Source organism: Empidonax traillii, unplaced genomic scaffold (assembly GCF_003031625.1).
Source record: "Empidonax traillii isolate 1590-97213 ecotype Southwest subspecies unplaced genomic scaffold, ASM303162v1 scaffold1729:size67628, whole genome shotgun sequence".
Lineage (NCBI taxonomy): Eukaryota > Metazoa > Chordata > Aves > Passeriformes > Tyrannidae > Empidonax > Empidonax traillii.
Window position 1 is genome coordinate 5,693 of NW_020956922.1, and position 24,336 is coordinate 30,028.

General features: G+C 59.0%; 1 protein-coding gene across 1 annotated transcript in view; it reads left to right on the forward strand.

Moving 5' to 3' along the window:
* Positions 1-19,859, forward strand: part of LINGO3 (leucine rich repeat and Ig domain containing 3) — a 22,211-nt gene extending 2,352 nt beyond the window's left edge. Inside the window, exon 2 of the mRNA XM_027908494.1 lies at positions 17,667-19,859. Within this exon, the coding sequence (XP_027764295.1) occupies positions 17,699-19,516 (1,818 nt within the window). The 5' untranslated portion in view covers positions 17,667-17,698 and the 3' untranslated portion in view covers positions 19,517-19,859. The remainder of the gene's footprint in view (positions 1-17,666) is intronic.
* The last annotated feature ends 4,477 nt before the right edge of the window (positions 19,860-24,336 follow it).

Here is a 24,336-nt window from a genome sequence, read left to right on the forward strand (position 1 = left end):
CCAGGGACTCGCTGTGGTGGCAGAGCCAGGGCAGATCCTGCCCCATCTCCCACTGCTGCCAGGCTCAGCCTTTCCCAGGGGATGATCCCTTGCTGAAGATAGCAGGGCCAGGGGCTTTTTTTTCCCTATTTTATAGTGTTTAGAGCTCAGGAATGTCTGCTTTTATTAGCTGTGCTAATCCTGCAGCACCAGATAACTCATCCCTCCCTCCGAGGCCCAAACCTAATCACTGCTCTTCCCTCCAGCAGCAGCACAGCCCCCAATTAAACACCACACCCAAAGCCCGCTGGCGCTGCCTGCCCATGTGCTCGGCCTTTCCAGTCTTTAAATGAATTTAAAGCCTTTAACTTCTTTTAAAAACAACGTTTCAAGCCTTTCAAAAGGACTGGCTCCCGATTCCCCGCCGGGAGCAGGTGGTCCCCCTTCTCTCGGCAGCTCGGGGGAAGCGGAGCTGCCATAAGGCAGGAGGAGTTGGGCTGCTCCACGAGCTCTGAGCAGCGTGGCTGCTGTGTTCCTGTCCCCGGGATGGATGGGAGTGAGCTGCTGCCGTAGCCCTGGAAATCCCGCTGGGAATGCGGAGCACGTGGCCGGGAGCGTTTCGCGTGGGCAGCGGCAATTCCCGCGCCGCCGGCTCCACGCTGCGCCGTGGGCAGCCCAGGTGGGATGCCTGTCACCAGCGACATCTCTCCCCAAGCCCCAAAATCCCATGTTTTGGGAGTGAAGGGAAGCAGGAGGCAAGTGAGGCCGTGGCTGAGCTTGTCCCCAGACACACGGGCTCGCCACGAGGCTGCGAAACCCCTCAACGTGCAGCCCGTGCCTCGGTTCCCCTGTCTGTACCTGGCTTAGTCTGGAGGCCTGGCTTTGTAGGTTGAGACACTGTCTCAGACAGCCCAGCTCCTCCTGCCTGTGAATGTCTGTGGCTGTAAAGCCAGGCTGGAATCGTCTCAGCAGGGTGGAAGGAGCCTCACGGATCATCTCTCTGCTCTGTGGGCAGAGGCTGCAGCAGAGAGGGGCAGAAGGGTCCTAAAGGGCTACTCTGGGAGTCCTGGGAAAGCACCAAAATGAACAAGGGAGGGCAGGAATGTTCAGAGCAGAGATCTGAGAGGAGATGGAGGAATAAAACCCATGAGAGTGCTTGGAAATGCTGCGAGAGCTGCGCTGGCCGTGGGAGGGAGAGGGACGGGGCTTCGGGCGTTATCCATGGGCTTTTCTGGGAGGCTGTTTGGGAAGGTATTGTAGGGTTTACCTTGAAGCAGGCCCTTCCACGAGGTTTGTGTCAGGGGATGTGGGACCAGGGATGTGCTGGAGCTCAGCCACTGGCAACGGCCTGTGCTGGTTTCTCCTCTGGATCCCTTTGCTTTCGCTCCTGGTGCTTTGGGGTTGTAGCTGGAACCCAGGGGTGCTCCAGGTCTGCAGGGTGAACAGGGTGTGAGGCCAGGGCTGGGAAATGGCACTTGTCAGAGTGGAGAGCCCTCCCTGGCCCCAAGCAGGGGCTGCCCTTCCCTCTTCTTCATAGAAAACAGGACAGGAGCAAATTCAGCCCAGCGTGGTCGAATAGCTGCGACTTGGGTGGGTAATTCGGGCCGACTGCGAGGAGCAGCTTCCCTGGAGATGAGTTGGAAAGCAGAGCCAGCCATGAAGGGTCTGGGCTGTGATCCCCAGGCTGTCACAGTGCCTTGGCATCCACACAGGCACCCTGGGTGCCAGGCTGGGAGCAGGGACAACCTCCATCCATCCATCTCACCGAGCAGCCACCCCAGCACGTGCCCCCCTCCTTCCCCCACCTTCTGGCTCAGCCCAGCTCTTCCCTGGCTCCCCTGCCTTCTTCCCCCCTGCCTTTTTCGTGCCACCACCACCACCTCGAGCCTGGCTGCAGTTTGCAGCCCTATCCATCATGTGGGGTTGGTTTTCTAGAGCTGTCCCAGCTCTCGCCGGCTCGGACCTCGTTCAGCTCCTGATGTGCCAACCAAAATAGCAGCAGCCACAGGCCAGGGTGGAGAGGAACAAGTGTCGCTGACAATTAAAGTGACACAGCCCAGCATCAAGGTCTCTGAGGGTTTGTGCTTTATTAAGCAACAGTGAGTTCATGGGAAAGGACTTTCACTCAGAGCACTACAAGGAAAGAGAGCCAGGCACTATATTTAGGCTCAGCCTGTGGTGGGGGGACAGGGCCAGGCACTGCTGCAGGGGAGCTGGGCATCCTCAGCTCCCTGGCCCTGCAGAGCCTGGGGAGGATTTGAGTGGGGTACAAGGACCAGCAGGTGAGTCCAGGTCAGCTTTGGGATCCCAGAATCCCACAATGGTTGGAAAGGACCTTAAAGCTCATCCCACCCCCATCCCCTGCCACGGGCAGGGACACCTTACACTAGCCCAGGTTGTTCCTTTGATCCATCCTGGCCTTGGACACTCCCAGGGATGGGGCAGCCACAGCTGGGAGTGGCTGGGAAAGCTCCTCTGAGCAGGATTTTGCCTGGAATTTGTGGGGCATCATCCTGAGGCCAGGTTAGGAGAGAGGGGGGGGGGCCACGACCCTGCCCTGTGGGGCTTTGTGGTCCCTCACGTGGTTCCCTCTCCCTAAAATGTGCTTTGGTGATGATGTGGGTTATTTAACAGATCAATGCTTTCTCTCTTTGCCTCAGGGTCTGCCTCTTCCCACCGCCCCCTCCTATTAAAAATTCATTGTTTCTCCAAGATACTGTTGCTAGAGGGAGATGGGGAGAAATAAGGGAGGTTCTTGGAAAGGAGGAGAGAAAATATTTAATGGGAAGGGAATAGAGGAAAAATTGAAACTAAATATTGTCCCTCTCCCCCTTTTTGCTGCCCTGGGTGCATTTGAGCCCCTGCCAGGTCGCAGGGACCCCGACATTCCCAGAAGGCTCAGGGAGGGTCGTGGGGGACCTGGGATGGACCTGGGGGGGTGGGGATGGTCCTGTTCCTGCCTGGGGTTGAGGAACCCACTGGCTGCAGAGCTGCCAGCGTGGGGATGTTGTGGCTGTTTCCCACAGCGGGCACAGGAGGGAAGAAGAGGAAGGAGTGGCATCTCCAGAAAAGCCTCCCCAAAACCTCACTCGCTTTTCCCACTCAATTTTGGCCGCTGTTTCAGTCCAGGTGGATGGGAGGGGTCCTTTGCTGACTGAAATAACTGAGGGGGCCTTGATGGGCCGCACGTGGTGGGACTGGCTCGTCTGGCCCTGGGGCACCAGGAGCCTGGGCTGGGACATGGAGTGGCCAGGCTGTGCTGCCCTTGGGGATGGAGCTTGGATGGCTGGAGCAGGACTCAGGCAGGCTTGGGAAGGCCCTTCCCATCTTCAGAAGGCCTCATGAGCAGGATCCTCGTGGTGGGGACACGGGTCAGTGGTGGCAGAGCTTTGCAGAGCAGAGCAGGAGAACTCACGTGGCTCTGGCTGAGCATCCGAACTCCATCGGCCACATCTCCCTGGTGTAACATCTCCCACCAGTGAGGGGGTTTGATTCCCCTCAGGGGCAGTGGGAGGTGTTGAGTTCAGTGCCCAGAGCTTTGCCCTGGCTGCTCATTCCAACCCAGCACAGCCAGAGGAGCAAACCACGAGGGCGGTTGGTGCTTCTGGCCTCTTTTTTTTCCAGGGGGTCACCCAGTGTGACCTTCCTGGTGCTTGGGACAGCTGGACACCAACCCTTCAATATTGACAGAATGAGCTATTTTGGTGCTTTCCCATTTAAATTGGAAGGAAGGTCCATCTGGTTCCCTTCGTGCTGCCAGGGGGAAAAGGCTGTTCTCGGGTCAGCTTTCCGTGGGGCATCTCCTCCCTGGAGAACCAGGGGAAGGCTGCGTGGCCAGGACCTCTGGCTGGTGCTGGGATGGAGCAGGGATCCTGTAATTAAACACTAATTAGGGATGGAAAACGAGCAGGACCCCGCCACTGCAAAGGGAAGGTGGAGTGACATAAACGAGATCGAAATTGTGACCTTTTTCAATAAGCAGGAATATTAACTCAGTGTGACTAATGGAGGGGGAAGGGGGGGAGAGGAGAATAATCCTCCCTCAGTCCTCGTGCCCCTGCCAGCCCTGCCCTGCGTGTCAGCCCAGCAGTTACCGTGGGGGTTGCACCTTTTCCATCACCAGTTCGAGGAGAATTTTCCCTCCTTGCCTTCAGGGTGGGTTTTTCTCATCAAGCGCCGGCCTGGCGGCAAAAACGATTCCCGACAAGTCCCACTGGGATTTGGCACCGCTGCCTCTTCCCCTGCCGTGCCCAGCCCTGCTCCAACATCTGGAAACCTCTGGAAAGCCAGACCTGGGTTGTTTGCTGTTGCAGTGACAAATGGGGTTGTGATCTGACAGGCTAGGTTCATCCATCAGCACACACCTCCCACCAAGGCTGCCAGGGTTGTTTTTTTTCCATGCCCTGAGGTTCCCTCTGGGTCAGGCTGTGGCTGCCCTGTGAGTTTGGGATCATCCCAGGCAGAGCCAGCGCTGTCAGGGATCGCTCCATGCTGGTCTGGGATCCTGGCCATGCTGGCTCCATCGTGCGCAGCTGCCTCCATCCCAGTGACTTCCCACCTTCCCAAGGCTCTTCAGAAACGGGTCCTTTCCTCTTTGTTTCATCTTTTAACAGCTCTGCCTTATTTCTCTCTCCATTTCTCTCCCTGGGGTCCTCTCTGGCTGTGCCCCCCCCCCCTGAAGGTGGGAGATGCCCTGTCCCTGCTGTGCTTCTGTGAGCAGGTGGAGCTGAATTTTTCCTCCTTCCCTGTTGGTTTTCCACGTTTTGCTCCTCTGGGGGCCTGTCACTGGGGGAGGATTTCAGATGAGCAGCCCCTGACACCTCCTCGGTGATAACGTGTCACTTTTATTGCTCATATTCCAGTAACTAAAGGTCAGATGGAAGCTTGGCTGGCTGGGAAGTCTGACATTAATTACATTAATGAGCAAAAGTCTCTGGCTTTACTGCTCCCTGCTCCTGGATGCCAGGGCACTGCAATGCTGGCTGGATCCTGGGCACCAGCAGGGGTGTTGAGGGACTCCTGGCATGTCCTGAGTTGGAAGGGACCCACAAGGATCATCCAGTCCAGCTCTTAGCCCTGCACAGGACCATCCCCAAGAGTCACACCCTGTCCCTCAGAGCGTTGTCCAAACGCTCCTGGAGCTCTGGCAGCCTTGGGGCCGTGCCCACTGCCCTGGGGAGCCTGGGCAGTGCCCACCACCCTCTGGGGGAAGAACCTTTCCCTGAGATCCATCCCAACCCCCCTGGCACAGCTCCAGCCCTTCCCTGGCTCCTGTCCCTGGTCCCAGGACACACTGGTGACTCATAGCTGGGACTGGAGGAGGTTCGAGCCACTTCACCCACGTGCTGGTGGGTCCCCTTTCACAGGGATTAAAGTGTATTTGCAGACAAAAACCCCGGAGGTAACCTGAAACAGAGGTTGCTAAGTGACACGGGAGCTGCCAAAAACAAACGCCAAGACCATCAGCTGAGCCCTGGATTGTTCCCGGGGCTGGGAATGACGGGCTCACCTAACAAGCCAAGCCAAGCCCAGGTGGGCTCTAAAGTGAGCTGAAATTCCAGCATTCCCAGCGCTCAGGCAGGTCTGGAAGCAAAGCCTCTCGGTGCCTGGCTGCCCGCAGGGAGAGCAGGGGAGGGCGGGCAGCGCCGGGAGCTGGGCACGTTTGGCCTTTACAGCAATTTGCTCTCGGCAGGTTTTGCAGTGGACACATGGGTAGGTCCATGGAATTCGGTTTAAATTTTGCTTTATCCATCCCCAGAGCTGCAGCCTGGCCATCAGGAGCAGCAGCTGAGCTGCTCTGTTGGGACTGTGTTTAACCCCTGGGTGGTGATGGAGCAGCAGAGCGGGTGAGGTCCCACACGTGGCACTGCAGTGGGAAACAAACCCATTCCCTTCCCAGCTACCACACTGCTCAGGCACTGGAGCAGCCCCACAGCAGCTGCCAGTGCCACGTTATCCCCCAGCAGATCTCTGTGGAGCTGGGATCCCTCTGGACCCCCTCTAGGCAAAATCCTTGGGGAAGGCTGTCAGTACACACAGGATTTTAGTACACACAGGGTTTTAGTACCCACAGGATGTTAATCCCACGCTGTAGTTGCTAGTGGTGCCACAAACCTGTCCCCACAGGTGCTGAGGGCAGGCCAGGGTGTTTCTATGTCCTTTGCCCACAGCAGGGCTTGGTTTGGGTCTCTCGTGCTGTTTTAGGTGTTGGTTGTGAGTTACTCCTTCAGGAGATTTTGGTTGTTAATGGGAGGGGGGAATTTGGAACTGCTCCTTTGGTGGGTGAATCCCTGCTGGAGTTCTGTGCTTCCCACCTGGAGCGTGTGGGAATGTTGCATCCCTGCCACTGACTGCCACGCAGGGCTCTGGTGTGTCACACTGACACTGGCACCTTCTGGGAGCTTGGAAATGGGTGTTTGCCCTCCCAGGGAGGAGTCTGGATCACTCAGGCAGTGTGGACAAGGGGAAGGTTTTCTGGAGCAGGGAACGAGCTGGGATTGTTGAAGTCCTGGTGCCTCACACCCCCAGGGGCTGTGAAGGACCCCTGGCTTGGGGGGTGGCTGGGAAAGTGGAACCCTCCACATGGTGTCTGCTCAGCTGAGACTGAGCTGGTGGGTTTTGGAGGGACCCCTCTGACTTTGGCCTTGGGATTCCTCCTTTCCTGGAGGAATTGGAGCTTTTCCAGAGTGCTGTTGCACTGTCAGGTCTCTGGGAACCCCAAAGGTGAGGTTTCACCCAGCCAAAAGCAGCACATGGGTGGTGCTGGAGCTCTCAGGAGCACGTGGGGATGGGGAGCACCCATCCCTCTGGGACCAGCTCTTGGCTCCAGGGATGTCCCTAAGGGAATTGTGAGCCCTGTGCCCCCAGGTCTGGCTGCCCTGCAGAGCCAGCTCCTCATTCCTCCACCATTCCCAGCAAATCCCTGCCGTGGAAAGCTCCTTTGGCTCAGGCTCCTGAGCCTCTCTCAGCAGGAATTATCTTCCCTGGCTGCTGCTGCTGCCCCTGGGGCAGAGACAGAGCAGGGGCAGCGACAAGTGGGGACCTGGAGCGGGGTCTTGAGAGGACAGAGCAGCTGCTGAGCAGGAGCAGCAGCATCTCTGTGTGGGTGTGGCTGAGCCTGGGGGATCTGTGGGTTGTTTAACCAGGAGGAGCTGGATTTTCCTCCAGAAGCAGCTCCTTGAATTCCCTCTTTCTTTGTTACAGGCAGGTTAAGCTCAAAAATGCTTTAGTGAAACTGCAGCAAACCACTTGCCTACAGGTTGGGGTTCAGCATCTGCTGCAGAAGTGTTGGGAGTGTCTCTCCACCCCACAGAGTGCCCAGGGGGTGGACACAGGAGATGGGGGGGTGGGGGGGTGGACTCCTGAGGGGCTGGTGGGTGCCATCTCCTCCTGAAATCCCCACACGGGATTCCCAAAGAGCATTTGCTGTGTCTTCCCTCGGCTCCACCCAGAGCTGTCCGTGGCAGTGCTGGGCTCGGACTCCCTCCTGCTTCCAGGAGGATCCTTCAGGGCACAAAGTGATATAAGAATTTCCTATTTATTTATTTTTATAAATATAAAAAGCCAGGCAAGCTGCAATGGTCAGTCACCCATCAGGTTGGAGCAGCTCTAAGGATCCTTCCCCTCTCTGGGAGGTGTCCCTGTGCCACATCCTTGGCCTTTGAGGGGATTTATTTGGGGTTTCTGTGCTGGACGCTGTGGGAAGGTGATTCACAGTCATCTCCTTGTGCTGTTCTGTGCAGAGGAGCCAGGGCTGGCTGTGTGGGACCCTTTGCCATTTAACCCCCCCCGGTCTCCGATGTCTCAGCGGATCCCGATGTCGGCGCGGCCCCAAACCTGCAGAACGGTGAGCGCTGCCTGGGCCTTGGGGGGGTTTGGGGGCATCAGCATCACCCCACGAGGCTGGGACACTTGAAATCCAGCTCATTTCTAGCTCCTGGCCAATCCCTGCCTGGTGGCATCGCCCCCTCTTTGTCCCCACTGTCCTTTGCAAGGGGAGCACTCGGCGCCGCCGAGCCAGAGGTTTGTCCCACGCAGGAAAACTCCAGCCTGTTGCCATGACCCCAAAAGGAACAAGAAATAACTCCAGTGGGGCTGTGATGTGAAGCTCAGGGGTGTTGATGAGCTCTGGTACTTGCCCTGAGGTTGGTGGCAGGCAGCAGTGGGGTCCCCATCCTTGGCCACAGGGTTGGGTACAGGGAGAGTTCCAGCCTTGCCCACGAGTTGGGATCCCAGATTTGGGCACAGCAGCGACCCCAGGCTTGGCCACTGGGAAGATCCCATGCCTTGGCTGTGCCAGGGTGCATGTGCAGCACCAGTTTGAGGAGCAGTGGTTTGGGATTGGGGGGGGGGGGGGTTCATGGGATTTGGGAGTCCCCCAGCTCCACCCTGGAGATCTGGAGGCTTTGCCCTGGCTCTGCTGTCGAGGTGCTGGACAGGGAGTTCAACCATACAGCCCTGCCATCCCCCTCCCCTCCCACCACGGAGAATTCTGACTTTTTTGGGAACCTCCTGGGGCTGCACATGGGAAAGGAGCTGCTCTCCTGGGCCCGCAGCCCCAGCTGATCCCCCGGAGCTGTGGAGCTGGGGACTGACGCCAGCGCGTCTCGCTCCAAATGTCACCACTGGCCGCAGTCTGCAGCCTGGGGGAGTTGTGGGGGAAGCACAGCTGGACCCCCCCGGGGCTCCACTGGCCCCCCCCAATATCTGAGCAGCGAGGCCAGGAGGGATCTGTGCTCTGCAGGGCTCAGGGAGAGGCTGGGATGACTCCCCCATCCCCCTCCCGTCTCAGGGGTTGTTGCAGGGGGTGTTTGCACAGGCAGGACGGGGATGGATTGGGATGTCAGGCGTTATCTCACCCTGTAATGGCATTTTGCTTTCGCTGCTTCCATGATCATAATTGGGATGGCAATAAAATCTCCGATGCAGCAGCTGGAGACAGGGCTTTAAAAAAGGCAGCCAGCCCAGCACTGATGCCGAGCAGAGCTGGGAGGTGGAAGGGAGGGCTGTCACTCCACGCTCCTCTTGCCTGGAATTCCCACTCCAAGGAGAGTTTGGGGCTCGTCCTCTGCCCCCCTCAGCCTCCCCCCAGAGCTCCAAGCTGGTTTTCCCGTGGAGAGCTGAGCAGTCCTGCCAGGACGGGGTTGTTTTCCACCCACAGCTGCCTCTCCCTGCTGTCCTCAGAGCAGGCAGCTGCCTGTCAGTCTGGCCTGTCAGTCTGTCCATCTGCCCACGAGTCCAGTCGAATTAAAGCCTTCTGGGATGACGGATCACCCTCTCGAGGCGTGGAGGCAGCGGCCACCCAGGGACTCCAGGCTCCCTCCCAGAGGACAGCTGGGCTCCCTGGCATGCCAGCCACCCCTGCACCTCCTGCCACGGATGATGGCACCCCACGGGGCTGATCCCTCAGGAGCAGGGTCCTTTCTGAGGGTCAAAAGGGCTGGAAAGGGCTGTTGTTCTATCCGTGAGCCCTCAGAGACTCTCACGGGGCAGCACCCGGCACTCGGTGGGTGCCACTGCTCTCCAGGTAAGGGATCAGGAGTGGATTTTTGCCACCAGAGGTCCAGCCCTGGCAGCAAGTGGCAGCAATCAGGGCATAATTTACGTGCCAGCCCCGCCAGGGGCTCAGGCCGAGGTCGCTCGCTGGGGCAAAGCCCGTGGGAGGCAGCTGGCACTCACAGTGCCCTGTAATCATCACCCAGCAGCATGGCAGGGCTCTGCTGGGCAGGCTGGGCCAGGGCTGGGCCGGGGCTGGGCTGGGCTGGGCTGGGGGTGGCTGCACGTGTGCCATTCCCGGTGCTCCGCACGCCCCCGAGCAGCGTCATCCATCAGGCTCCTGAAAGGTGGCTAATTACAGCATATGCTTTGCTGTGCCCGCTATTAATCATCCTGCTCCAGCACTTCATTGCTTCTGGAGCTGCCTGGCTGGGAGCAGCAAAGGCACAGGGGGCCCCTCCAGGAGACGAGGTGGCACCTTCTCCCCGCCGCTCAAGAGCCCCTCGGGGGGGAAGTGCCACCCCCCAAGCATTTTAGGGACGCTGTGGGGTGTCCCCAGCACAGCCTGTGCTCTGCCTGGCCAGGCTCCAATGTGTTCCCTCCATCCCTTTCCACGTCCCTCCATCCACCTTGGATTCAGTGCTCTCCTCCACCCAGGTTTTGCTCCCGGGGTGCTGCTCCCAGGCTGTGTTTTGGTGAGTGAGGAGCTGGTTAAATGGGAAGCAGGAGTTGGAGGCAGCTGCATGGGGAAGGAGCAAATTCCCCTCTCTCATTTAATGGTCTTTATTTGTGTCTCTGTGGGGGCAGGAGCGTGGCCCTGTTTTCCAAGATGCTCTGCTTGCAGCTGGGATGTGCCTGTGCCCCACTGTCCCATCTGTGCTGCCAGGGCTGGGGTGGGCTCATGTTCTGTAAATCTCTCAACAGTGCTGTGGTGTGGGCTCTAAAACTCCTGTGTGGTGCAGCAGGTGCTGAACCTGTTGAGATCCAGGTCAGGTTTAGTCTCAGCCACCCTTTCCCAGGTCTGACTGGTGCTTCAGTCCAACTGCTTTGGGTGGAAATAAGTCCAGCACCCACTTGTCCTGCTCCCCCTTCCCCCCTTTTAGAGCAGTTCTTCACCTTGGTAGAGAAATAAAGATGCTCCTGGAATATTAAACAGCTCCCCAAAGCCCCTGGTGCTGATGAGTGGCTTCTGCACCTCGTGCCTGGTACATGCAGTGACCTTTCAGAAGTGCTGTACGATGTGGTCGTGTCTAAATGTCCTCTCTCCTGGGAGCTCCTTGTGGAGATGTAGATTCAGACATGATGTCTATCAAGAAGAAAAGCAGATTGTGGCCAATCTGTGCCTGCCTGCACAGTATTGCCTGGGCCACGTGCTGGGGAATCATAAGGTTGTCTCTAAAAATAAGCAGTGGCTTCTTTGGAGCCGTCTCGGTGGTGTCTCAGCTCAGCGGGGGATCCTCGTTCCCGGCGCTTTGCGAGGGCTGGGAGTTTCCACGGGGGAGGGAAGTGGAGAGTGGAGCGTCCTGTGGGCTCAGGGCAGGGAAGATGTCTCCACCAAGGCACCAGCCACGGAGTTCTCGGGCTGGGGAGGTGAATCCTGCCGAGCTGGGAGCTGGCGCAGCCGCTGCTCCGGCCCCGAGACCTGGGAGGAGCCGCGGGAGATGCAGCAGCTGCCACTCACCAAAATAACTCCCTTCTGGAGGAGCTTTTCGTGTTCTCAAGCCCTCGAGTCACGCCTGGGGACGCTCTACAGTGACCCAGCAGAGCCTGTCTCCTGCACACGCAGCTCCTTTCACGTTTTCTCTCCCCGTTTTTTGCACGTTGTCAGGAAAATCTATTGCTGTTTGAGCAGCCTCGAGAGGGCCACGAGGTCCCAGCCCCGCTGCTGGGCTCTGAATGGCTGTTGGGGACTGTCACTTGGCCACCTGATGCCCTGAGGGCTCTCAGGCCACTCACAGGTCCTGCAGGGTGGGGGGACCCACCACAAGGATCCTGCTGGATGGGAGACCACAGGGACCCTGCTGGGTGCTCCCCCAAGCCCCGAGGTTGCCCCAGTGCCCACCCAGCCCCTCAGCCTGTCCCTCTGTTCCCCCAGCTCTGCCCTCCTGCCTGCCCAGCCCAGCTCTGCTTGGCACAGGGACTGACCCAGAAAAAAACCACGCCGAGAGCGGCAGAGCCAGGAGAATTTGTTTCCCAGCCAGCCTCTGATGGGATTTAGGAATAGCTCTCCACTGGATAATTCTCCATTAGGTCTGGTGATTGATTTTCTTCCTTCTTACCCCCCAGCTCTCTCCTCCTCTCCCCGTTTCAGCTGCATTATTCTCATGCTTGGTTTGCTAATTGCCTGATCACCAGAGCCTGGCGTGGGCACATCCCTGGCCTGCTTTGACCCTCAGAGTTCCCTGCCTTTTTGTTTGTGTCTCGGCTCTGATTTAATCTCCTCCACGCCCCAGAATAAGCTGGGATGTTTCTGCTGCCCGACACGGAGGGAGGAACCTGCTGCTGTCACCTCAGGAGCCAGGGGAGGTCCTAAGGGTGCTCCTGCAGCTCCTCTGCGTCACCTCCATCCACTCCATCCTCCCCATGTCTTTTCTGGGGTTTTTCCAAGCTCAGGGTGGCCCCAAACCCACTGGATTTGCAGACTCGGGGTAAAAAGAAATAAAATAAAATGAAATAAAGCTGCAGGAGCCACAGGTTTGGGTTTGGGGGTGGCACAGGTCTCCTTTGGTCCTCGTTTCAGTGTTTCTACCATGAGCTGGAAAACCATGGTTTGCATCCCTGACTTCACATTTGGGCATAAAACTGCTCTGTCAGGTCTAAAACAGACCCAAAAGTGCCCCCAGGGATCCCCATCAGCACAGGTCAACATCAGTGGCGTCACCACCAAGAGCTGAGCACGAAGTAGACTCCCTGGGCACTCTGTTTTGCTGCCTTTGCAGCCCCCAACCCACAGGGGAGGGGTTGTTTCAAGGTGTAATGGAGGGCTCGAGGTTTCCTGGCAGGGAGGGAGGAGCAGATGTCTGGACAGGCTTTGGCACAGCGCTGGGAACTCCTCGTCCAGCCTCAAGGAGCTCTGTCCTGGGCAGCTCTGGCTGCCCTGAGCCCCGGGCCAAGAGTGCAGAGCCTCTGGCACACCCACCCCTGGCAGTGCTTGGCATCAGGGAGCCCAGCCCCTGCCCCAGGCCCCTGCCAGCAGCTCCAGGATGTTGGAGTCCCAGACGAGCCATTGAGCCCACTCGGTGCAGCCCTATTCCTAATCCTATTCCTAATCCTATTCCTATTCCTAATCCTATTCCTGCTCCTGTTCTTACTCCTATTCTTATTCCTACTCCTATTCCTATTCCTATTCCTACTCCTATTCCTGCTTCTATTCCTATTCCTACTCCTATTCCACCTCCTATTCCTACTCCTGTTCCTATTCCTACTCCTATTCCTGTTCCTTCTCCTATTCCTACTTCTACCCTACTCCTTTTCCTATTCCTACTCTTATCCTTAATCCTACTCCTATTCCTATTCCTATTCCTGATAATCCAGACCTCGTCTGGGTCACACCCTGAGGGCGACTCCAGAGCTCCTCCCGCAGTGCCGGCACAGGGAGGGACCGTGGCTGTCAATGAGCTGTCAGCGAGCCCGCGCTGCTTCCAGGGGGACTTCTGGACACTCCCCGGGGGTGGCAGTGCCTGGGAGGGTGCTGGCACAGCCAGGCCGGGGTTTTGGCACTGGCTGCCCTGGCTGGGGGCCAGCTGTGGGCTGGGGACAGCAGCCAGGGAGCGAGGGTGGCAGCAGGGACAGGGCTTGGCTGCCGGTGCTGCTGTTGGTGTTTCCAGCAGCACTTGGCTGCTGTTGGTGTTTGTAGGAGTCCTTTCCCATCTCGTGCCAGATTTGGGACGTGCTGGCACCGGCACGAGTCGTTGGCACTGGCACCTGTGTGTTAGGGCTGGTGTTATCCCCCCCATCAGCCTTTTGAGTCCCATCTTGGGGGAATTGCTGCCCCGTTTTCTCCCTCCCTACTTCGGGGTCTCCATCCTCCCCGGGGTCCCCGTGCCTGGAAAGAGGCAGCAGCATCCCATAAACTGAGCACAGAACGTCCCCTGGGTGTCTCTGCCTTCTCCCCACCCCATGCAGGGGGTACCACAGGCCTGGGGCAGCACTGGTGGGATTCTGGAAGGAGAAAGTCCCGGCAGGACCATTTGCATCCTGCTGGAAGGATAAAACAAGAGGTTGCTTTGGCTGAAGTGTTTGTATCCAGGAGATTGTCCAAGCAGGGAAATGTCAAGCTGGGCTGATTTTCAGAAAAAAGGGAGAAAAAGCAGTGGAGGAGCAATTGCTCTTGATCAGCAATCTCAGGTGATGGTGCTGAGCACGTGCCAGCGAAGCAGGAGCCACCTGAAGGAGGTGGGAGGGACTGTGCTGCCTCCTCTGCTCTGGGAAGAGGTGAGGAGAGGAGCGAAATCCCACCTGCAGGAGTCGTGGAATCCCAGAATAATCAGAATGAGGTTGGAAGGGATCTTTAAAGCTCATCTCATTCCACCTCCTGCCACGGGCAGGGACACCTTCCACCAGCCCAGGGTGCTCCAAGCCCCGTCCAACCTGGCCTTGGACACTTCCAAGAGATGGGGTGGGAATCAGTTCCCACAGAAAGGCACTTACCAACCACAAACCATTCCATGATTCCCTGATCACCCAAGAACCAGTCCCTCCACGCTGCTGGGCTCGGTGGCCACACGTGGTGGTGGGGAAGGAGGGAGAGGAAGGGGCTCTTCCAGGGGCTCCCAAGTGGCCAGAATCTCTCTGCTCTGCATCTTCCCGTGGCAGGCAGCCCCTCGGCTCTGCTGGCTCTCTGCCCCAGCCCTGCGTGCAGCAGGCCTGTGTTATTTTTAAAAACAAATTAAATGAGAAGAGCCTCTATCTAGGCCTTGCACTGGAGGCTTAATTGGCCTGGTTTCCCCCGGGACTATGGCAGGAATGAGCTATTAATAAACAACACGGCTTGGACCAGGGACCCAGGTGCCCCTGCAGGGGACTGAGGGTCTCTGCAGCTGGGGCAGCTCCTGCAGGGTGTCCTGGGGCTGGCAGAGACCTACAGAGACACAGCCAACCTTGATCCTTGCTCCTGAGCTTGGATTTGCCAGGAGGGGGCTCACCCAGTGCCTGTTAATCCCCTCCACGGGGTTTGCTGAGGGTGTTGGGGCTGTGCCCGGCTCCCCCAGAGCACCCATGGGTGCCAGAGCAGCAACAGCAACAACAAATGCAGGTGGTTCCCATTGCTCCTCCCGGGCTGGAGTCGTCCTTCTTGCCAGGTAAAACTCAGAGAGCCATCTCCCACCTCTACAGCTGCTGGCAGGATGTTTGAGCTTCCCACTGTGTTTATGGCTAACCAGGCAGTGACTGTGCATCCAACCCAGCAGGAACAGGATAAAACCACCAAACCAGAGGGCAGATAACTCCAGCAGCCAGGATAAGATCCCTGCCTCTGCAGAGGGCACGCCTGGATCGGCACGTGGGACAGGGGTTGCCAGGGTGGCAGCAGAGCAGGAAGGTGAGCCCTGGGCTGCGGCTCCCGCTGCCCATCTGCCAGGGAGAACAACTGCAGCAGGTCCACACCTTTGCTTGGAGGCTCAGGTGGCCGCAGCAGTGACCAAAAGTGGAGTAGGGTTACCCAGGGCTCATTCATAATGAACAGGAGGCACAGCTGGGCTGGGCTCGGCTGCCTCGGGCAGGGGGGGCAAAGAAACCCCCAGCCCTGGCAGGGGGGTGATGGGTGGGCACAGTATGGGAGCCCCTCAGCCTGGCAGAGGCAGCTGGGCCTGTTTATTTCTTTAAACAGGACAAAGAAATGCCACAATAAATTAGGAAGGTTTTTTGTTTTTTTTTTCCCTGGTGCTCGATCACATCCTTCCCGTCCGAGACGGAGCAGGAGCAGAGCCTTGAGAGCCAGGAGGACCAAGAGGAGCTGCTCCCACCTCCCCTCTGACCCCCAGAGCCAGCTCAGGTTGCTGGGGCCACCAGCCATCACAGAGTGGCTCCTGGCACTGGAAGGCAGAGGTTGCCAAGCAGCTCCAGCCACATCCCCCACGCATTTTGGGGTGGCGTTTGGGGACCCCCAGTTGGATTTGGGGGGAGTTGGCTGCTGCAGGGAGTGAATCTGAGCAGTGCTGGGCAGGGGGCAAGGAGGGGCAGGGCCAGCAGTGGGGTCTCCAGTCCCACCCCACTGTCCCCAGCAAGGGAAGCTGATGCTGTTAAATGCCCCCCCCCCATGGTTGGGTGAAACGGTGACACTTCCCTGCTGGTTTGAGTTCGTTGGAGGAAAAAGGGAAGTTGTGGCAAAATTAAGACATGCCCCAAAAAAAGAGTCACAGAATCATAGGATAGAATCATTGAGGTTGGGAGATCCCTCAGAGATCATCGAGTCCAACGGTTACCCCAGCACTGCCAGGGCCACCACTTGTCCCTCAGCACCCCTGTCCATAAAAGATAATCTCCCTCGTTCCAAAATTGCACCAGGTAATGGGTTTATTGCCAGAAATTGCTCTGCTGCTTGGGTGATGGGATCAGGGCAGGAAATTATCCTTGGAGATTGTTGCATCCTCCCTCTGCGAGCACAGAGAGGATCAACAATCCTCTTCAGCCCCCCCCAGGCTGTTCCCAAGTGCCACCAGCCCCTTGGGGACAGGAGGGAGGGTGACACTGGCTTCTGGTGTCCTTTGTCAGCACGGTGGATGTGCAGAGCAGGAGGTGCTGGGTGCTGGGATGGGCCAGCTCCTGCTGCCCCTGCTCCACCAGTGTCACCCCTCGGGGGTCCCCATCGCTCATCCTGGTGGTGACAGCCCTGGGGAAGAACTTTTTCTGAGCCCTTCTCCCTCTGTCACCCCCTAATCCAAGCACCTTAAGATGGGCCTTTTTGGAAGCTTTTGGGCAAGGAGGACGTGCAGTGGCACCAAGATGGGCCTGAACGTGCAGCCCCACCACGATGGCCTCGGGCAGCCACAGATGTCCCATCCCCTCTCCCCACGTCCTGCTGAGCGATGGACACATTTGGGGGCCCTGATGTGCCCAGGGGGGCAGAAGGGAGCGTGTGAGGGAGGCTTGGGCTTGGTCCAGTGATCCCCAGAGCCACAGCTTGGGCTTCCCTGAAGGGCTGGATCCAGCCTGGCTGTCCCAGTGCTGTGGGAGTGATGGGACAATCCCCCCATGCTGAGGGTGGAATCAGTGCCCCCACTCACTGCACCTCTGCAGGGGTAGCTGGAGGTACCCCAGTGTTCCCTTGCCAGACCCCAAAAACACCCCAGTGCGCCCCGACCGAGCAGCTCTGCCGCTTAATTAGGTTAATGACCGTGTCTCATTAAGAAGAGGCGGCTGAGGTGTTTGCAGAGAGGCTGGGAGATGCCTTCCCAGGCAGCCCGGCAGATTTGGGGCAGGGGAGGGGAAGCAAAGAAAAGGGAAAGCGGCGGCCAAGTGCTAATCCCCGGGAAGGGGGGGCGGCGTTAATCCCCCCGCCGGCAAAGATTGTGCCCGCGGCCGCCTTAATCCCGCTCCGAGGGGGAAAATGGGTATGGGGACTAGGACCAAGCCCTACGTGCGACACCAGCCGTGCCCCGTCCCGCGGGACCGCGCCGAGCCCCAGGGGTGGCATTTGTGGCTTCCGAAAAGTCTTAAGGTGGCCGGTGCTTGGTTTAGCGGGGGAGGGAGGGAGGGAGGGAGGGACGTGCTGGGATTTGTGCCGCTGGATGAGAGAGAGGAGGGCCCAGCCCCGCAGGGAGCCGAGGGGATGGGGCGTCCCACCCGTGTCACGAGTTTGCGGGGCCTCTGCCGGCATCTCTTTGCTCTGCACTGCCCGGGGGGGGGGTCTGTGTTGTCCCGGGGTGCCCACAGTCCCCTGTGCCCGTGTGTGCCCCATCAGGGGAACGGAGCTGGGGGCAGGGGGTGGTGCAGAGGCTGAGCTGTGGGTCTGCAGCTCTCCTGAACCCCTCCCCTGCCTCAGTTTCCCTGTGCTCCTGACGGGGTTAATGCCGAGTTTGCACGGGGTATGATCAGCAGGTCACACGTCGGGCGCAGAGAAAAGGACCTGGAGGGTTTCCTGGGGGAACTGGGACTGGATCAGCCCACGGGCCGTGGTTTGAGGACCACGAGGGGGATCTGGAATGGGTAGGGCTTTGTTAGTCTGCGCTGACCCCACATCTCTCCCCTTGCAGGCTCATGGGCGGATGGTAACGAGCCCCTAGAGATGCTCCACACAATGACATGTTGGCTCCCGGTCCTGGCCCTGCACGTGGTCCTGCTGAGCCCCCCGTGGGTGGGGGGCTGCCCCGCCCGCTGCGAGTGCGCCCCGCACCTCAGGTCCGTGGTGTGCCACCGCAAGCGCCTCACCTCCATCCCCGAGGGCATCCCCACCGAGACCAGGATCCTGGAGCTCAACAAGAACCGCATCCGCTGCCTCAACCCCGGGGACCTCTCCCCGTACCCGCTGCTGGAGGAGCTGGATTTCAGCGAGAACATCATCTCCAACGTGGAGCCCGGGGCCTTCAGCAACCTGTTCAACCTGCAGACCCTGCGGCTGCGGGGCAACCAGCTCAAGCTCATCCCCCCCGGGGTCTTCACCAAGCTGACCAACCTCACCCTCCTGGACATCAGCGAGAACAAGCTCGTCATCCTGCTGGACTACATGTTCCAGGACCTGCGGAACCTGAAGAGCCTGGAGGTGGGCGACAACGACCTGGTGTACATCTCCCAGCGCGCCTTCTCGGGGCTGCTGGGCCTGGAGCAGCTGACCATCGAGAAGTGCAACCTGACCTCCATCTCGGCCGAGTCGCTCTCCTACCTCCAGAACCTGGAGGTGCTGCGGCTCCGCCACCTCAGCATCTCCGCGCTGGAGGACCACAACTTCAAGAAGCTCTACAACCTCCTGCAGCTGGAGATCGACAACTGGCCGCTGCTGGAAGAGGTCTCCCCCACCAGCTTCCAGGGCCTGAACCTCACCTCGCTCTCCATCACCTACACCAACATCACGGCCGTGCCCGCCGCTGCCTTGAGGAACCTGGTGTACCTGCGGTACCTCAACCTGTCCTACAACCCCATTAGCACTGTGCTGAAGGGCTCCTTTAAGGACCTCATCCGGCTCCAGGAGCTCCACATCGTGGGCGCCCTCCTGGTGTCCGTGGAGCCTCAGGCTTTCTCTGGCCTGAGACAGATCCGGCTGCTCAACCTGTCCAGCAACTTCCTGTCCACGCTGGAGGAGAGCACCTTCCACTCGGTCAACACGCTGGAGACGCTGCGGGTGGACAGGAACCCCCTGGCCTGCGACTGCCGCCTCCTCTGGATCCTGCAGCGCCGCAAGACGCTCAACTTCGACGGGCAGCAGCCCATGTGCTCCTCGCCGCCCGAGATCCAGGGCAACGCCCTGCGGGACTTCCCGGACTCGGTGCTCTTCGAGTACTTCACCTGCCAGAAGCCCAAGATCCGGGATCGGAAGCTGCAGCACGTGACGGCGCGGGAGGGGCAGTCGGTGTCCTTCCTGTGCCGGGCGGACGGGGAGCCCGACCCGTCCATCGCCTGGGTGTCCCCCCAGCACCGCATGATCACCACCCGCAGCACGGGCAGGGCCACGGTGCTGCCGGGGGGCACCCTGGAGATCCGCTTCGCGCAGGTGCAGGACAGCGGCACCTACATCTGCATCGCCAGCAACGCCGGCGGCAACGACACCTACTTCGCCACGCTGACGGTGAAGGGGCGCCCGGCCGACGGCGCCCACCGCGCCAACCGCACCCTGTACCTCAGCGACTTCAACGACACCTTCCACAACGACACCCAGGTCTTCCTGAAGTTCACCCTGGACCTCAAGACCATCCTGGTCTCCACGGCCATGGGCTGCATCACCTTCCTGGGCGTGGTGCTCTTCTGCTTCCTCCTGCTCTTCGTGTGGAGCCGCGGCCGGGGGCAGCACAAGAACAACTTCTCGGTGGAGTATTCCTTCCGCAAGGTGGACGGCCCCACCACCACCACGGGCCAGGGAGGGGCCAGGAAGTTCAACATGAAGATGATCTGAGGCTCTCCCGGAGGAGAAGCGTTGTCTGCTGCCCGGCTCCCCGGGCGGGACGGGGCCGGGAGGGGTCGTGGGAGCGCCGGTGGCATCGCGGGGCTGGCGGTGGCAACGTGGCTGGAGACAAACCAGAGGTGCCACGGGCACAGCAGGGTGGCAGCTGGGTGGACCTCGGGGTCGGGGAGGGACGAGCCCAGTGTGCCAGCCCTGCGGGGCCCTCGGTGAGCCCCCCGGCTCAGGGGCCATCCCGGCTCCGGGGGCTCCCGATGTAGCCGGAATTTTCGCTACCAACTATGCATTTCTCGAGCCAAAAGATCAGCAGCGTTTGGGCCTGGGGAAAAAAAAAAAAAACAACAAAACACAACACACAAACGCTTCCTGGTTTTTTTCCCCCACACCCTCCCTCTTTTTTTTAAGAGACTCTCTTCAGAAAACTTTCCTGGTGGTTGTTTATGGTTCTTTTCTTGGTGTTGGTGGGGTTTTTTTGGTCCAATGATTTTATTTTTTTTTTAAATGAATTTCCAAGAGAAAAGTCTTCCGGGACTGGGGGCTCCGGGGGGGAGGTTGTGCCAAGATGGGGGGGGTCTCCTCCAGCCCCTTGGCAAGGACAGACCCACCAGGGCACAGCTGTGCCTTGAGAGTTTCCCATCAGTGGGTTTAAGGTGCAGCGTCTGCCAACGCGGGAGTCTGGGGATGCTCCTGCACAAGCAATAATAACCCACCCAGGGCCGGGCTCTCAGGAGGTGTCAGCAGGAAAAAAAAGGGACAAAAAAGGCAAAATGAGGCCAAGACCATTAAAATCAGGAGGGGAAGCCGCAGGGTGATGTGTTTGAATCCACCCAAGCCACTGTGGGAGTGATGGGGGTGAAAGGGTGGAAGGGTCGAGATTCCTGCAAAAGGCACTTTTGGGTCTGTTTTCTTTGGGTTGTAAGGTTGAAGTCCGTGGGAGAGCAGGACCTGGCTTGTCCTGTGCAGGGAGACCCTTCAGCCTGGGAGAGAAAGGCTGGGAACAAGCAGTTCAGGGAGAATATCCTGGCTGGCACCTCCAGCGTGTCCATCTGGATCCTGCACCCTCTGGTGCTGAAAGCAGCAGGTCCACGGCCCTTGGTCTGCCCCAGGGGGAATTCCTGGCTTCCCATCCCACCCTACCCAGGCTTTGCCCTGGCTTTGCCTCTGGGCATGAGTTTTCATGTGGGAGAAGGAGTGGAGCTGGCCCAGCTGGAAGGGAAGAGCCTGGATGTGACCTGGGCGATGCAGGGAGCCCATGGCTTCCTCCTCCTCCTCCTCCTCCTCCTCCTCCTCCTCCTCCTCCTCTTCCTCCCACCATGTGCACCTCGGGGGGGGTTGTTGCACCTCTGTCCCCATTCCTACAGGCACATCCCCCACCTGGATGTCCCTTCTCCAGCTGGGAATGGTCAGGCTGGGAGCTGGAGGAGGCACCTGCCCGTCCCCTCGTGGGCATCGCAGAGGCACCAGAGACAGGAGCACCCCAGGGGCTTTGCTGGGTGGGCTGCTCAGAACACCCCCCCCACCCTGGGTGCCCCCCCAGCTCCTGGGGGGGACAGGGGGGAGCCCCCAACCCTCCTCCCTCCTCCCTGAGGCTCCCTGCCCTGGCAGCCCCCGCATGCCCGGTGCCCCTGGCCCCCCGAGCCGTGCATGCCATGTCCCACCAGGGTCCCACGGGGGTCCCACGGGGGGTCCCACCGCCCTCACCCCCTGTTTGATGTCTGGGATGGGATTTTTTTACCTGGGGGGGTGGGTGGGTGGGTGGGGGAGTGGGGCACAGACCCTTTACAGAGGGAGCAAAGGCAGGTTTGGGCGGTGCAGACCTGGCCCAGTTTTCTATGTAACGAGCATGTGAAATGTATTTGTGAGCAAAAAAAGAAAAAAAAAAAAAAAACTGAAAAAAAAAGGGATTTTTGTGACTCGTTTGGTTTTTTGTTTGTTTTTTTTTTCCCCTCGTGGGCCTCAATAAGAAAAGACAAAATCAGAGGGCAAACCCCTGGGAATGGCAGGACCACCTGCACCATGAGCAGGATTTGTGCCTTTGTGCTCTCCAGACCTGCTCCAGCCTGAGAAGCCCCAAGACTCCAGCAGACCTTCCCCTCTCCCCAGGGCTCTGCTGGGATTTGCAGCCCTTCAGCCCATCAACCCCATAATAAACAATGCTGAACAATGCTAAACAATGCTCTCAGAGTCCGTATCAATAACTAATAAATGATCAATGCACGTGTGTTACCTAGCTGCCACTGCCATTAATCTGTTATTAGTTATTGATGGAGGGTTTCTGAGGATGCACCTGAACATTGACATCGTCCTAAACAGCTGGGACACAGCGCTGGAAGGGATTGTGGGGACTCAGAACTGGGAGGAGCTGTTGAGTCCCTCGAGGGCAGGGAGGCCCCATAGAGAGAACTCTGAAGATCCCAGGGCTGGGAATCACCAACCATGGGAAGTTCAACGGGGGAAGTGCTGGATTCTGTCTCTGGGATGAGGCAACCCTGGATGGAGGGACAGACTGGGAATGAGAGGCTGGAAGGCAGTGCAGGGAAAGGGCCCTGGGGGTCCTGGTGGGTGGCAAGTTGGATCTGAGTCAGCAGAGTGTCCTGGCAGCCCAAAGGGCCACCCTGTCCTAGGGGGCATCAGGCCCAGCATCGCCAGCCGGGCCAGGGAGGGGATTGTCCCGCCCTGCCCTGACCTGGGGCGGCCTCACCTCGAGTCCTGGGGGCTGTTTGGGGGGACACAGTGGGAGGAAAATATGAAACCATCAGAGAGTGTCCAAAGGAGGGACACGGAGATGGGGAAGGGCCTGGATTTGGAACCCTGTGAGGACACTGAGGGCACTTGGTGTGTTCAGCTGAAGAGGAGGAGACTGAGGGGAGATCTCACTGCAGTTCCAACTGCCTGGGCAGGGGCAGAGGAGGGGCAGGACTGAGCTCTGCTCTGGGGGGACCAGGGACAGGAGCCAGGGAAGGGCTGGAGCTGTGCCAGGGGGGTTGGGATGGATCTCAGGGAAAGGTTCTTCCCCCAGAGGGTGGTGGGCACTGCCCAGGCTCCCCAGGGCAGTGGGCACGGCCCCAAGGCTGCCAGAGCTCCAGGAGGGTTTGGATGATCCTCTCAGGGACAGAGTGTGACTCTTGGGGATGGTCCTGTGCAAGACCAGGAGTTGGATTCAGTGATCTTTGTGAGCCCCTTCCAACTCAGCATATTCTGTGATTCTGCGAGGTGGCTCCTCTTCTAATCCTGAAGTCACCCCCTTGATCCCCTTTCCTGTCCCACCAGCCCCAGGGACCAGCCTGACCCCACACGAGGCCATCCCAGCCCTTGGCTGAGCTGCCATCACCATCCCCACGAGGCCAAGGCCACCCCAGTGTCGCTTGCCCAGCTGGCTGGGGCCCCCCTGTCCTTGTGTCCCCCACAAAGGGGCTGCTGCACCTCCCCAAATCCCACCACGTCCCTCTCCCTGCTCCCACGGCAGCCCCAGTCCCGGCTTTCCCAGAGGCTTGCAGGGTGGTGGAAGCAAAGCAATGCCTCCATCTGCTGGAGAAAAGGGCCCTGGGCCAGTTCCAGCCTCTTCCCCCCAAAATTCCATCCCCCACTGCTGCCCGGGGGCAGGGAAGGCTCCCAGCACCCCCCTCAGGGGCACGAGGGAGGGTGGCCCTGGTTGCAAAATAACCAGGATGCTGCAGCCCCCACGGGCTGGGCAAGAGAGGAAAAGAGGAAATCGGGGTTTTTTTTTTGCTCATTTCCTGCTCATAGAAAAAATCCTGCCTGGCACAGGAGTGCCCAGGAGGTGAAGGGTTGGGGTTATTACAGTTCCTGCCTGTGCCCGAGGGTTTGGGGGCAGCGTGGCCTTGGGGACAACCCTAGGAGTTAGGGACTCACTCCTTCAGCAGCCTTTTGGGGATGAGCTGCCAGGATGGAGGATGCTGAGAGGTGGTTTCAGTGCCCATGGTGCCCACCCAGCCCAGCAGTGCCACAGGGATCATCCCAACCTGCCCTGAACCGGGCCTGGAGCATCCCCAAAGCAGCGATGGGTTGGGAATAATGTCATGGAAAACAAAACAAAACAAAACAAAACAAACCAGAAAATAAAGACAATTAGGAAAATGCAATTTTCCAGCAGGTGCCTTTAAAGGTCCTATTTCCCTCTGGGAACAGAAACCGATTTCCTCAGGAATCAAAGAGTCTGTGGTTCCCTGTGAGGGTGGGCAGGCCCTGGCACAGGTTTGCCCAGAGCAGCTGTGGCTGCCCCTGGATCCCTGGAAGTGTCCAAGGCCAGGGCTTGGAGCAACCTGGGCTGGTGGAAGGTGTCCCTGCCCATGGCAGAGGGTGGGATGAGATGAGCTTTAAGGTCCCTTCCCACCCACCCCCTCCTGTGGCTCTGTGATTTGCTGCTGCTCAGAGCAGTTTGTGTCGCTGTGGTGGACACAAATGACACACATACACCGGCCCCGCTGCTGACCACCATCAACAAGCCCCAAATTCTCCTGGATCTTAAGTGTTCCACTCACATTCTTCATTTTTACAGCGTTTCAGCCCCGGGTGAGGTGTTGAGGGAGCAGCACCAAGCCAAGACTCACTGCCAGGCAGGGTGGGCTGCAGCCCCCTGGGCACCCTGGAAAGGAGCTGGCAACCACCTGGTTGATGGTGTAGGAACCAGTGCAAGGTGGCATCTCCCAGAGTCCTGCACACCCTCCCTGAGCTGGTGCCAGATTCAGGGGTGACTCAGCTCCTCACGTGGATTTTTATCAGCTCTAACACACGGCCTGGGCTTCACAAGAAACAGCCCCTGGCCAAGGGCCAACAGGCACAACCTCCCAGTC